This window comes from Amborella trichopoda, chromosome 2 (genome assembly GCF_054954075.1).
Source record: "Amborella trichopoda isolate Santa Cruz 75 chromosome 2, AtrichopodaSantaCruz75HAP2 v2.0, whole genome shotgun sequence".
Classification (NCBI taxonomy): Eukaryota; Viridiplantae; Streptophyta; class Magnoliopsida; order Amborellales; family Amborellaceae; genus Amborella; species Amborella trichopoda.
The window spans coordinates 4,292,448-4,307,428 of NC_142337.1; the positions used below are offsets into that span (position 1 = coordinate 4,292,448).

General features: G+C 35.3%; 2 protein-coding genes across 10 annotated transcripts; one reads left to right on the plus strand and one right to left on the minus strand.

Moving 5' to 3' along the window:
• Positions 1–225: 225 nt before the first annotated feature.
• LOC18443027 (alpha amino-terminal protein methyltransferase) lies at positions 226–13,879 on the plus strand. Of its 9 annotated transcripts, none has more exons than XM_088857497.1 (10): positions 226–761; positions 994–1,087; positions 7,524–7,676; positions 8,759–8,894; positions 9,921–9,979; positions 11,961–12,080; positions 12,237–12,338; positions 12,621–12,675; positions 12,921–13,018; positions 13,176–13,879. In XM_088857497.1, the coding sequence occupies exons 3-10, from the start codon at positions 7,545–7,547 to the stop codon at positions 13,293–13,295; spliced, it is 822 nt and encodes a 273-aa protein (XP_088713623.1). In that variant the 5' UTR covers positions 226–761; positions 994–1,087; positions 7,524–7,544; the 3' UTR covers positions 13,296–13,879. The 9 variants fall into 9 exon arrangements, 4 of the variants coding, with proteins under 4 accessions (XP_088713623.1, XP_088713625.1, XP_088713626.1 ...); XR_016048892.1 differs by having other exon boundaries at positions 231–761; positions 12,250–12,338; XR_016048891.1 differs by having other exon boundaries at positions 231–761; positions 12,625–12,675; positions 13,176–13,630.
• On the minus strand, positions 2,574–6,406 carry LOC18443035 (Pentatricopeptide repeat (PPR) superfamily protein). Its single transcript, XM_020672868.2, has one exon. The coding sequence runs from the start codon at positions 5,750–5,752 to the stop codon at positions 3,227–3,229; it is 2,526 nt and encodes an 841-aa protein (XP_020528527.2). The 5' UTR covers positions 5,753–6,406; the 3' UTR covers positions 2,574–3,226.
• Positions 13,880–14,981: the final 1,102 nt, after the last annotated feature.

A 14,981-nucleotide genomic window follows, 5' to 3' on the forward strand; every position in this document is an offset into this window, starting at 1 on the left:
CTGCTTAGGAATATTTCTAGGATCCCATACATAACCTCCAAAACCTAAAGATCAATATTTCTAGGATCCCATACATAACCTCCAAAACCTAAAGATCAATATTAAGAAGCAAAAAAAAAAAATCTATGTACAGTGTAAAATCAATTTTGAAATTAAAAATATTGCATATTAAAAGAAAATTGTGCCGAGGTTTCAGATTTTATAGTTTTGTATTTTGAATTTTCATTTTTATCTCCAATTTGAAAGTCCAACTTTCTTTCTTTCTTCTTCTTCTTTCTTTTTTTTTTTTTTTGTTTAAAGTTTCATCTTTTTTTTGTTTAAAGTTTCATCCGGAACCCAAAAATTTTGATAAAAAACCCCATTGAAGAAGCTCTCTTGTCTGGGAGTATGGATAACGATCCCACAGTACGCCATAGCCGCTCATTTCATGAATACAAGATATGCCCCCGCAGGAGCATATAACGTTTTCTCATTTTTTCTTTAGTTCTGAATTTTGGTGGGGTTTCTATTTTTTCTCTCTTTTTAAATAATAATTTTGGCGGGGACATGAGTCCTACTTCAGGACTCCCGCTATAAAACCTCCTCTTTCCCCTCAAACTCATTACAAAATCGATCTCTCTCTCTCTCTCTCTCTCTCTCTCTCTCTCTCTCCTTTTCTATTATGCAAACCCATCTCTGTCTCTCTTCTCTTTCTCTCGCTGTTGATGACATGGCTTCACATTGCGATGAGGAAAAGTTCTCATTAAGGCCCTGTTGCAGAGGTACTTTCTATCAATTTTCCATTTTCAAAACCTTTGTTATTTTTTCTATTTCTTTCTTCTTCTACTTCTTTTTTGTTTTGTGTTTACTTTGAGTTGTGAATTTCCATGGATTCTTTCTTGAAACCTGATTTGTTCAAGTTCTTTGTTGACTTGATGCGTGTCTTGTATGCATTTATTTGTTCGTTTGTACCCTGATTTGCATATATATTCTTCCCTTGTTTTCTTGAAACAGCTGAGGAAGAAGGTCGCAAAATCTGAACAGTTCAAATCAGTGCTCATAAAATGCGTAAAGGCAATGTATCTTGAAATTCAAAACCTCGGGAAAGGTAATTAACTGATCTTTCATCAAACTAAATATTCGCATGATGGGTGCTTTAAATTAAGCTTCTTGTGTTGGTCTTATGAACTTCTGGTTTAGATGGTAAAATCATATGTCCAGGTGCTTTTAAATAAGTTTTTTCTTTGATTGGTATTATGGAGTGCTGACTGAGTACTAAAACTTATATTGGGGTTATTTTTAATTCTTTTATTTTTCTTTGTTGGTCTTATGATTTTTCAGGTTAGATAGCAAAGTCATATGTTGGAATTCAGAAATAGAATATATAGAAAGGGAAGTTTATATATAGCCGAGGCTCTAAACAATCAAATTAGAGCATACCTCAAAATTTTCATTTGAAGAGGTTGATTTTGATGCCCAAATATCCTCAAATTGATCATCTCAACATCAAGATGCATGGATATGAGAAAAAAATGGATCTCAAGTTTTAAAAATAGTATATTTTATAATGCATTTTTGGACTGTCAATTTTCAAGATTTTCAAGTTTTCATTGATCTGTCGATCTACACTATTTTGAAGCTTTAAACTTTATAAATAAAGATAAAATTTTTTTTAAAGCTGTCACAAAGATTTCCAGTATTGAAACCACATTTTTCGACACCATTTGAAGGTAGGCTCTAATTTGATTGTTTAGAGCCTAGGCTCTATACAAACCGCACCCAGATAGAAATAGCAGATATAAAAGGCATAAAATACTCGATAGGCGTGAAATGCAGTTTGGCAGTGGAAATTTAAAACAATACAAAAGAGAATTTGTCAAGAACTTGATTATTTAATAGATAAATTTGAGGAAGACATGGATCGAATATATTTGGGCTTAAAACTGTCTTTCTAGCAAATCTTTGGCTATCTGAGGTCCAACTAATGATGGTTGAGAAGTGTTCTTCCTCTATTGAAAGTTCATCTTACACTTCTCAAACATCCATCCTACACTCCTTAACCAAACATTTATGACAGTGGGCAGCTGAGGAGCTGCAAATGTACTATTTTTTACCCAAAAGCGAGCATAGTATGTATACACACACACAGAGGCTGGCTAACACTAAACACTAAAGAGTAATACAGGGCAAATCAAATAGCCACAAAAAAAGGGATGGTGAATCAGATGTTTTTGCTAGTCAAATAGAACCACTGGTCACTGATTTCTAATGGAAATGCTATTTGCACTTCTATTTTGCTATCCCACGCATGTCTTCAGCTGCTACCACTCAAAAGATGGTTTTGGAATCAAAATTTAGAAAAATGGCCAGTTTGTGAAAGTAACTGTACTTATATTGCCAGCATAACCAACCTATGACAACATGTAAAAGCATTATGAAGGGGGTAAAAGAACATGCTATACAAGTAAAAACAGCAATTACAAAATGGTTGCACATCTGGTTATTGGTTTATAGTGTTTTATTTTTCCATAAAGAATCCTTAAAAATAGGTAATAACAGAAATAACAGCTTTTAATTTAAGATAACAACAATTATTTTGAACCCATCACTTCTTTCTTTCCTTCATGAGACCCATGTCATTACCATCTGATTTAATAACAAGATATTGAGACACTTAGTATAATAAAGCAGTGTATGCATTGGTAAAAAGTATACAAGTCAGTGGGATTGAACCCATATTTCTCTTACATATTATTCTTCTTTCTTTCTTTCTTTTTTCTTTGTTTTTTTGGGGACAACAAATCAGCAGAATTGAACCTGTGGTTCTGTCTTTTTCTATCCACATTTCTGATTCTTGTCTTTTTGTTTGCATCGTTGCATATGCGGATCTCTCTCTGTTCTTCGTGTTTGCATTTGTGGCCGTCTCCAAAATCTAACTCTGATCTCCTTCACCTCGAGATCAAATAATGGACATTGGCCATTGCCATGTGTTTAATTGTTAAATTTCATCAGTGAAGTATGGATCACAAATTGCAACACGATAAATGGATACACAAAGTACATACACAGTCAGCTCGGATTTTGGTACCCAAATTAGGAATCTTGAGATCTCTCTCTCACTCTCTCTCTCTCTCTGTGGCTCAATTTTTGGATAAAGATGGACTTTTGAATTTTTTTCTACCCAAGTTAGAGAGAGAAATCATAGCTTTTTGCTCTTAAAAGAAGCCATATGTAATCTAGTTACCCCCTATCTCTCACTATTTTCACATCTCAATTCATCATCAGCCATCATAAAACTATCATCAACAGAAAGAGCTCGAATCCCGCTTCTAACCTCAATCCAACTACGGCCTGGATTCTTCACAACACCTCTCTCTCTCATTAGTTTCCTAACGGCCAAAGCTACATCCCATCTTCCTATTTCAGCATAAATGTTAGAGAGAAGAACATACGGCGCAGGATTATCTGGGTCCAAACAAAAGAGCTTCTCAGCTGACCTTTTGCCTACACTTATATTACCATATACCCTGCAAGCACTAAGCAAAATACCCCAAATTATAGGATCAGATGAATATGGGCATTGTAGGCCATTTATAAGGTTTTCTCCCTCTTCTAACCTACCTGCTCGTCCTAGACAGTCGACCACACAAGCGTAGTGATCAGCCATTGGAGTGATTTTATATTGAGATTCCATAGAATGCAAGATATTGAGACCCTCTTCGACCAGACCTCCATGGCTACAAGCTGTTAGAACTGCGATGAAGGTTATGTGATCTGGTTTTTTATCAGTTTTGATCATCTCTCTAAATATCTCTAAAGCCTTATCTGCACACCCATTCTGAGCAAATCCATTTATCATCTCGTTCCAGGATACGATATTCTTCTTAGGCATGAGAGAGAAAGTATGGAAGGCCCCTTCGATGTTTCCACACTTTGAGTACATGTCTATAATTGCAGTGTTCACAAATATATCAGAGAGGAACCCAGCTTTGATTATCTGACCATGAAGCTGTCTGCCTTGAGCTATGGAAGCTAGAGTAGTACATGAACTTATCACACTAGCATAGCTGAACTGGGTAGGCATCATCCCTGCTCTCTGCATCTCCTTAAAGAAAGAGAAAGCCTTTGTGTTCAATGCATTAATGGCAAAGCCTGCAATCATGGAATTCCACCCGACAACATCTCTCTCCTCCATCCTATCAAAAACAAACTTTGCATGATCAATCTTTCCACATTTTGAGTACATATCTATCAGCCCACTCCCCACAAAAAGGTCACTGAAAACTATCATCTTGAGAGAGAAAGAGTGGACCTGTTTTCCACCATCAAGGAACCCAATTTCACCACAGGAGCTAAGCATAATAGTTAGGGTTGTCCGGTCAGGCCATGTATTCTCGAGCTGCATCTCTCTAAACAAATTGATTGCCTCCTCGTAGTTTTCTCTCTTAAAATACCCAGAGATTATAGTGTTCCATGAGCTCACGCTCGGGCTCTCCAACTTATCAAACATGGTGCGAGCAGTTTGTATGAGATTGGACTTCACACAGGCACCAAGCATGCTAGAATATGTGATCCCATCTGGTGCAAAGCCAAGCTCTTGCATCTCTCTTAGAAGCTCCATTGCTCTCTCCCCTAGAGAAAGAGAACCATAGCCTGCAATCATAACATTCCAAGAAACTACATTAAGCTCAGGCGATGACATGAAAACTGATTCAGCACTACCCATGTCCCCAAACTTGACATACATGTCAAGCAGAGAGTTCCCAAAAATCAAACTTGACTGAAACCCAGCTCTAATAGCAAGGGCATGTATCTGAGTACACTGTAAATAGCCCGAGAACCCCAAATCAAAACTACCACTTTCTTGCTCTAAACCACAAAGCCCAACATGGAAACTACCACTTTCTTGCTCTAAGCCCGAGAATCCAATTTCAAAACTACTGATTTCTCTCTCCAAACTCGTTAGATCCAAGCCTCCGGTCCATGACTTCACACATATGCCAAGAATACCTGATAAAGCAACCTCATCTATTTTAATTCCATGTCTAAGCATCTCTCTAAACATCATGAAAGCCTTCTCTAAGCTATCAGTTAGTGCGAGCCCTGACATTATGGCAGTGCAAGAGACCTCATTTGGTTCTTTCATCTCTCTAAACAATTGCAAAGCATAGGCCATAGAACCAGACTTAGCATACATAGAAACAAGAGCATTCTCTACGTATGTGTTAAGCTCAAGCCCATCTCTTACTATTCGGCCATGGACCTGAATTCCTTTGCACGAGTCCTGTAAATTACCACAAGCACTTAGAACACTAGCAAAAGTAAAATGGGTAGGCTTAATTCCCTCTATATTCATCTCAGAATACGTGTTTAAGGCCTTCTGATCAAACCCACTTCGAACCAAGCCACCAATTAAAGTATTCCATGAAACAGTGTTTTTCTGAGGCATCTTTAGAAATAGTTGGTTTGCTTCATCGATTTCACCAGATTTGCAGTAAGCCCCAACAATGGCATTCCATGAATAAATGTTTTTATGAGGCATTTTATCAAAGACTTTGTGAGCCACTGAAATTTGGTCCATTTTGGAGTAGAGTTCAATGAGTTTGTTGGATAGAAAGATATCAGAGGAAAGGCAGCACTTGAAAATTTGGGCATGAAGAGACTTTGCTGATGACAGTGGCTTCTTCTTGTCAATGAAAGCTTGCAAAAGAGAGGCGAAGTGGGTGGAAATTGGTGAGGATGTGTTGGCGATGGCATTGATACCCCTTGCCATGTCAAGAGAGCTCAAATTTCAGACATGAGTGTTATAGTGGTCATTTTACAAAAAAATTGGCCTCGCAGCACAGAGAGAGAGAGAGAGAGAGAGAGAGAGATACTTTGAAATGAGAAAGAGAGGGAAATTTTGAAACGAGAGAGAGAGAGAGGGAGAGGACGGGGGACGGTTACAACGGTTACCAACTTGTGTTTTATGTTTAAAATCCTAAGGGAATGACCTTATGCTTCCGTTGGATCAAACTGTATGTTTGATCCCACGCCACAAACACCATGAAAATTGTCGCATGGGGTAGCCTTTCACTTGGCAAAATTGTGCGGGCATGAGCTATATATAGTTTAACCTTGATTAACTAAAAAGTCAGCCTTCCAAAAGTCCAGGGCCTCACTCCAATTTTAGTTTAAGAAAATATTTTAAAATTCAGTTATCCAAATTGGAATCGCTCGATTCAGATCGAATTTCATTAACAGTGATCTAGATCCCCCATATATAAAGATCCGGACATTCGACCCGCGATTCCTTTTTTTTTTTTTTATTCGTGTTTTACTACTGTGAATCACCGAGTCTGCCCACCATGCAGGCACATGATATATGCGGTGGCCTCACCTCGTGCCAACTCTCGGCTTATGTTACAACATCTAAATCGTCCCTCCTCTACGCGACTTATTTGTTTTGCTGGGGCCAAAGTATATTATTTGTTTTGGGTTGTATTTTGGAGCCAATAAACTTTGGTGTAAATAACACAAGTTGGGGTATTAAAAAATAAATAAATAGCAATAGCTCATTGAACACCTTTAAACTTTGGGGTGGTAAATAACATAAGCTCATAGGATATTTGAAAAATAAAATAATAATAGCTCATTGAGCCGCTTTAGTTAATACGCCCATTTTAGAATTCGTTTTCAAATTGCTTTTTCTATATCCTTCATTGCAAGCATAAATTTATTTATTTTTTTTTCAATTTTATTAAAACATGATTATAAACTTACGTTTCTAAATTTTATATTTTTTTCAATACTAATTATTACACCTTCGATCTATTTAATTGGCAACAAATACTTTTTGCTTGCTAAATCTCATTAGAGTAGGCATTTTAGAGAGGCAGTTAAAGGTGAAAGCAAAGAAGAATGGGGTTGAAATGCCTGGTAATGACATGCTTCTTTGTCTTTTGTCCCTGCTAATGACTAAAATATCTATAAGGATAATGCTTTTCGGATTAAGATTTGAGATGAGGCTTTATTTTGTTCTCATAAAGCTTAGGGTATATAAAAACTTCATATAAAAACTCATGGAAAATTGCATATCTGGCGTCGAAAACATTCAAAATCCATCATATCAGCCTTCACTGTTATAATTATGAAAAAAAAAAGTATTTCAAACCTAAAAATTAGTGTAAATTATAATGCATTATCTAGATTGTCTATTTCTCCTAAAAATAAGCGTTCAGGATCTATAAAATTTATATATTTTTTTAACTTAAATTTCATACTCAGTGTTGAAAATTGATTTTAGAGTGATAAGGTGGATTTCCAAAAGCCTAAGAGGATTCACATGAAGCTTTGCATTGCTTTCCTAAAGCCTGAGTATTTATGTATTTTGATAGAGCTGCAGTATTATCAATACATTTTCCAATTTTTAAAGTTGGAAGCACCGTAGTATTACTGCCGCCTCTTTGTAATTGAAGGGTATTTCTGTCATATATAGAATACTTAGTGGCTTTCCGGTCATAATATATATTCACACATGCTCAAAGAGGAGTATGCCCTTACAGACACGGAGCAGGTCAAGGAAAATGGAGGTTGGTGGTTCAGACGGCGATGGAAGGGAGTACAAAAGCTTTCAGGAAATGTGGAGAGAGGAAATAGGAGAGGGCGAAGAAGCAAAGAAGAAAGAATGGTACCAAAAGGGTGTGCAATATTGGGAGGTAACCCATGTTCTCTCTCACTAGAAGCTAATCCTTTATTTTCTCTCTAGGACTTAGATGCTTTCTATCGCTGGAACTTTTCTGATCACTTCTCTCTGTAGAATTGAGATGCTTTCTGATAAAATCATGGAGGCCTCAGTTTGAAGATTGCCTTTCGTGGGCTTCTATCTTTTTTTTTTCTGTTTCTTTTTTTTCTTTTTCTCACTCTGCCATTCATATTATTCGTGAATTTGATGTGGGTTTTAGTGGTTTATCGTTTCTTTGTCCATTTCTTTACTCCTAAACTTCTATTAATGATTTATGCTATGTGGGTTTTAGTGAATTGTGGAATTTCGACTTTGACAAGTTCATGAGAAGTTCAGGAAGTGAAATTGGGAGCTAAAAGATGCATGGTCTTGATGGGTGTTTCTCTTTAATTCTGTGTCTAGAAGTTCTCATTGGGTTTTCAGCTAATAGATGGTCTCTTTGATTTGTTTCCCTTCCTTATTGTTCTCTTGCATGCACAATCTTGGTCTGTGCCATGTGGGTTTTGGTGTTTTTGTTGTATTTTGCTTCCTAAGAGGTTTCTTGATCGGTTTATGAGCTCGTGTAACCCCATGGGGTTTTCTGCTTATGATGGTTTCATTCTGTCACACATATTGCTAATTTCTGTCATGTGGATTTCATTTTCTTCCTTGTATTTTATTACTCGAATTTTCTTGATAAATTCATTAAACCTTAGGTAAGCTATTCTAGAGAGTTCCTTAATTTTTGGTTTCCACTCAAGTAGGATTTACCTCTTTATTTTTGTTTTCTGATCTTTTAAAGCAAATTTGTAATTCTGGTTTTCACCCAAGTAGGGTTTAGCTCTTTCTTTTTGTTTTCTGGTCTTTAAAAGAAAATTTGTAGTAAATGCCATGGATTCTTCTTTTCTCGCATGTCTTTTCTTTTTTCTTGTTCAAAGTGCATGGGATTTAGATACAGTTCAATTCATAATTTTTCTTGTGTTCTTCCATAATTTTGCACTCATACTTGAGAAAAGAAATATGTTAAGTACCTGAGATATCTTGTTTATATTTTTTAATGCTTTATTTTTTTTTCAGGGAATTGAGGCATCTATAGATGGTGTTTTGGGTGGGTATGGTCATGTCAATGACCGAGATGTCAAAGGTAGTGAGTCATTTCTTAGGGAGCTCTTGTCTGAACTTCGTCATGGAAAGACTAATCTTGTTGCCCTTGGTATGGCCAATTCCTTTCTTTGATTTCTAGTTCTCAGGTTCTTTAGCCCTCTCTTTTTGTTTGGCGTTTGATGGTTAATGCACCAATAGAGTGAGGTAGAAGATTATGCGCAGAAATGGAGATGTATACACATGGTGAGGCATGACAAAAATGATTTCAATTTGTCTTCTTCTGAATGCTTTTCTCATCATCATTCGAAAAGTTGTCTGAGTTACTCTATTCGCCCAAGTTACTTGCTCGGCCCGAGCCTGAGTTGTTCCGAGTTGGAGGTCCAACACGGGGATCTTAAAAAAATTCCAAAAAAATAAGAACTGCATTTGTAACATGTTTATTTATGTTTTCCCATCTTTTTTGGAAAATTTTGGAAATACCCCGTGTTACAAACTCATTTTTTAAAATCTATTTTCCACTACTCTTTGAACCACAATTAGTTGTGTTTTGTTAAACGTTACTTTGAATATATTTTTCCTATTTTTTGGAATTTTTTTATTTTTTATTTTTCTAGTAGTTTTCTGCTGTTTCAGTACTTGGCCCTACTCAGGCAAGTACTCTGCTGGTCATGAGCCGAGTAGTCAGCCCGAGTCGACTTGTACATTAAAAATCAGAGGTTCTTGAACATTTGTCAAGTAATGAGATTGCTTTGATCGATTTTCTTTTCTTGATATTGCTTTTATTATTACATTGTCTGGCAGGACATCTGTTTAGGTGCAAAAATTGTGAAGTTCACATTACAATACTTAATCAAACATTAGAACCCCTGTATGAGAGGACCCATCCCACATGTCTGCATTGCCTGAGAAACTTGATTGCTATTGAAATACTTAAATCTGACTAGTATAATGTTTATGAGGGGCACTGATTGGTGAACTGATATTGGGCCAGATGTGATGTTCTTGTTTTTGTGGTGGTTGGATGCATGGTCGACGTATAATTTAACATATGAGAAATGATTGTTCCTTTGTTTTATGTGAGGATAAAGCAAATCGTTATTCTACTGAGTTATGAATTTTTGGGCATGGGTTGCAGATTGTGGTTCTGGTGTAGGAAGGGTAACGAAGAATCTGCTTCAGAAATATTTCAACGAGGTAGAACATTTTTATCCTACCATTCGTTTGTTAGTGTTGTTATAGTGCTGTCACGCAAGATATTTAAATGAATCTGGCCCAGTCTTTGAATGCTAACGATGTGTGTGCTTTGCTCTTGATTTGCTTACCAACTGGTGCATGTGCTTAGATTATTGTTAACATATGTAATTCAAGTACATCTTTCACAATCATAGTGTTTGTATATTATAATAGATATATAAAATTAATATCACAAAATATTATATATAATATTAATATTATATATGTTATTGTATTGATATTCACATAACAAAATGGAAATGGCAAAAGTTGGCGCGGTGTCATCTGAAAGCTCAAGAGAGTTGACTAGTAATGGGTCAAAAACTCCTAAAAATAAAAAGAAAATTATATTATGTTATTACCTGTTTTTTTCCACCATCTCTAAATATAACCATCTAAAACCAACAAAAAACTACCCAAAAAAATGCACAATTATTGCCACTTTTCTCATTACAACTTCCATTCTGCCAAGAATTCGAAAAAATAGCTATTAATTCAAAAAAAGAATTATTAATTAAATAAATAGAAAAATAGCCAAGAGAACCCTAATTTATCAAAAAAATAGCTATTAATTCAAAATTTTGAAAACATAGCCAAGAAAACCCTGATCTATCAAAAAATAGCTATTAATTAAAAAAAAGAGCTATTAATTCAAAAATTCAAAAAAATAGCCAAGAATACCCTAATATATAAAAAAAATCTATTAATTCAAAAAAAAAAATCTGTTAATTCAAAAATTCAAAAAATAGCCAAAAAAACTCTAAATCTATCAAAAAATAGCTATTAATTCAAAAAATAGAGAAAAATAGCCAAGAAAACCCTAATCTATCAAAATCGAGCTTGAAATCTCTGGTTTTGATGAAATCGGGAGTGTAGTAGTGTGAATAAGTGTGTCATCTACAAAAGCCCCTCATTTTGATCGCAAGATCTGTAGATTAGCAAATTTTTCCCAAACTTATGAAGAACACACAAATAACGGCCAAGAAAACGTGAATTTCGGTGTGTTTTTTATCCCAAATCAATTGTTCTATTGAAGAAAATAAAAAATATCGGTCTATTATTGTCTGAAAAACCTGAAAAAAAAAACTTTAAAAAATATCTACAATTCGGGTAGAAGCTTACCTTGTTTTTTCCAACTCAAATGAACCCCGAAAGTATCAAAATCGAGCCCGAAATCTCTAGATTTCAATGAAATCTGGAGTGTAGTAGTCTGAATCAGTGTATCCTCCATAAAAGCCCCCTATTTTGATCGAGTAAAAATCAAAATCGACACCAAGATATATAGATTGGTGGATTTTTCCCAAACTTATGAAGAACACACAAATTACGGCCAAGAAACCGTGAACTTCGGTTGTTTTTCATGTCAAATCAAATGTTCTATATAATAAAATCAATAATTTAGTACAATTATTGTCTAAAACAGCCTGAAAAGGCTGAAAAAGTGAACAAAATTGAACCAAATCTTGATTCAATCCAACCCGTCGCTTCTGTCAAAAATAACGCTCCCTGTGTTAAATAACGGCGTACAGTTACATAACGGTTGTTATAATGCCTGTTATAATTCTGAAACCGTTTTCTTCTAATACCGGTCTGGTTTGGCTAAAAACAGGCCAGTTTGCAACAAAGTCAAGCGGTTCGGGCATATACTGGCCTGTTTTGTTTCCTTTCCTTGTCACTTCGCATTCCTATTTCTCTTTCTCTGGGCCTCTTCAAGAGTTTAGGCCATTTGGAATAGAAATTTTATACTTTCTTTCTGGGCTGAACTTATATATGTTTGCAGTGTATGATAATAGGTTTGATGTTATGGAAAAAATTTATTTAGAAGAGATTTTGCCATTCCAAAATTGTTTTAGTTTGTTTGAGACATTGAATCCTCCAATTTGGTTGTCTGTCTGTTGTTTTGTTGTTTATCTTTGTACCTTACTATGCTAATTCTCTTCAGGTTGATCTTGTTGAGCCAGTTTCACATTTTCTTGAGGCTGCTCGTGAAAGTCTGGCTCCAAATGAGCAAAATGGTTCAGATAAACACAAATCTTTTAACTTTTACTGTGTATCTCTCCAGGTATTTTGTTTGTTCTTTGAGAATATCTCTCCAGGTATTTTGTTTGCTCTTAGAGAATTATCCTACTTGCCATCATTTGGGTTATGGTTAAATCTCTTTTATGTGGCCATGTGTTTTTTTTTTCCTTAAGAAAGTTATGATTAATTTTCATGACAGGAATTCACCCCAGAAGTCGGAAGGTATGATGTGATTTGGATCCAATGGTGTATAGGCCAACTCGCGGATGATGACTTCATTGCATTCCTTGAGAGGGCAAAGGTGATTAAATTTTGAACCAAGATAGATTTGGTAATATTAATACATGTTGTCATAGCCGTTTACACATATGCACATAGTTATAGCGACGTACACAAACATATCACACTTCTACACATGATCATCTGATGATTGTTTGCACAAGACTATCTACTTATTTTAATGTTTATGACTGAAACAGTGATTGCGTGGTTTGAGCAATCATTTATTTGGTTCTACGTATATGATTTTTTTCCAATTTGTGGTGCTAAATTTAATTTATCTGGTTTGAAATATGCTCATCAGTCAGGCCTCAAACCTGGTGGGTTCTTTGTCCTCAAGGAGAACATAGCAACAAACGGTTTGTACTCCTTTCTTTCTGCCCTAAAATCTTTGTTCGGTTTGGTTCTAGCAGTGCAAAGTGCAACTATGAGTCCAGTTGATTATGTCAAAAAAAAAGAAATGAAAAAGCAAACTCTCTTGCTCCCTCTTGCCACACATAAACATATCAAAGAACTATCAGGCAAGGTAGTAAAAGAAAGATTTAGACAGTGGGAAAAGGAAAATCGAGTGCATCAGGTGATGATGGAATTTTGTTGTTGCTAGGATTTGTGCTGGATAAGGAGGACAAAAGCATCACCAGGTCTGATTCATACTTCAAGGAGCTCTTCATCAAGTCAAGGCTCCATCTCTACAAGACAAGGGTATATAGTTGGCATCTTACCCCCCAACACACACGCACATAGCCATGTGTGTACACGTGTTTTTTTGGCCGTATGTAGTTGTTACAAATTAATGGATATAATGACCATTTATGAATGTTGAAGCACCCTTGATAAGAACTGTTGATTGGTTTTTCAGGAACAGAAAGGATTTCCCCAAGAATTGTTTGCAGTGAGAATGTATGCATTGATAACAGACGAACCAACGAGAACTCATCGAAAAAGGCCAAGAAACAGGCCTGCCATGATCATGTCTTGAAAAGCTTGTGATTTTTTGCTGTATTTTTTTTTCTCTAACGGTTCAATCAGTCCAATTACGTATTTGACCTACTTTTTACATTTTTCTTCTCGTGGTTGACTGATTGACAGAGTTATCTGTTGGGCATCAAGGATTCTGTTCCACTTTGATAATTCAAGTTCTCATGATTCAGAAAGAAAAGGGAATAATCCAAATTTCATGAACTCTCTCTCTCTCTCTGCCTTAGAGATTCAACTTTAAGTTTATGGGTGGAAATCCTTCGACTATGTATTGATGTTCATGGAAGAAGTGTTGGTTTGTCATTGAATCAAGCAGGCATTCTGTTTTGCTGGAAATGATTGGTTGAATTGTTGGTTACCTTTCTAACTAAATTGATAAATGGTGGTTTCTGCCCTAACCAATTGCGTAATTGTCACTAACACCTCTCTCTCACATCTCTGTAGGTGTGTCTGCTGAAAACAATTGTTGTAAGTTGTCGATCTTATTTGGCATGACACTCTGATGTATTGAATGGAAGATCAGGATTTGTATAGTCGACTTCAATTAGTTGGAAAAAGGTTCTAATGAAAATTGGGTTTAGTACATTATAAGTGTAAAATTTGCTTGTATCCTAATCCTCAATATAATTAAGTAGAATGTGGATTAGATTTTGGTGCTCCCTCTCTCTCTCTCTCTCCTGTGTAATCTGCATCAAGGATGTAAGAAGAATGTGGATTAGATTTTGGTGCTCCCTCTCTCTCTATAGTGTAATCTGCATTAAGGATGTAAGAGATCAGTAAAAGGAAAGGTTTTTATACTTCCTCTATGGCATGGAAGATCTATGCTTTTCTTATTATACGGCTGTCTGATTTTGATCAAGAGAGCTACTCAACGTTTGATCTTAGATTCGATGTCTTCAAGTATTTTATTGTTAGTGGTTTTTATACAAATTGTATGAATATGAAATTTTGTATGTGCCATCTTCTCATAGGGGCGCATCTAAAAAATATTAAAAATATAATTTTAATAAAATATAATGATCAAAATACCTCTTGAAACCTTGAAGGGTATTTTGATCATTTTATTTTATTAGAAATATTTGTTTTATATTTTTTCTTAGTGCAAGTTTAATAAAGGATTGGATAAGGGGAAGTATTTTAGTTTTATGTTGTAGGGGAGGCATAGAAAGCTTGCCCATCTGTAAATGGCCTCAATTTGAAAGTAGAAAAAAATTTATATAAGGTTGCAACCTTAAAAATGTGGTTTGAAAGAAGGAAAAAGTTTATATAAGGTTGCAAACTTAAAATGTAGAATTAAAGATGTACCTCAAAAATCTATTGGAAAAAGTTGTTTTAATGTTGAAAAACTCTCTAATTGATCATCTCGATATAGAGATTGTATGAATATGAAAAAAAAAAAAAAAAAAAAATTCCAGTCTAAAAAATAGTGCAGTTTACAAAACATTATCTACACCATTCATTTTCAATATTTTAACGCTCCTCTCTCTCTCTCTCTCTCATTTCCTCTTCAACATTTCTGTAGGTGAGTCTGCTGAAACAAATATTGTAAGTCGCCGATCTTATTTGGCACGACACTCTGATGAGCACATTTGTTATTAAATGGTGGATCAAAATTTGTGTAAACAACTTCAATTAATTAGAAAAAAGCTATGATCAGATTTAATATGTTACAAGTCTAAAACTTGCT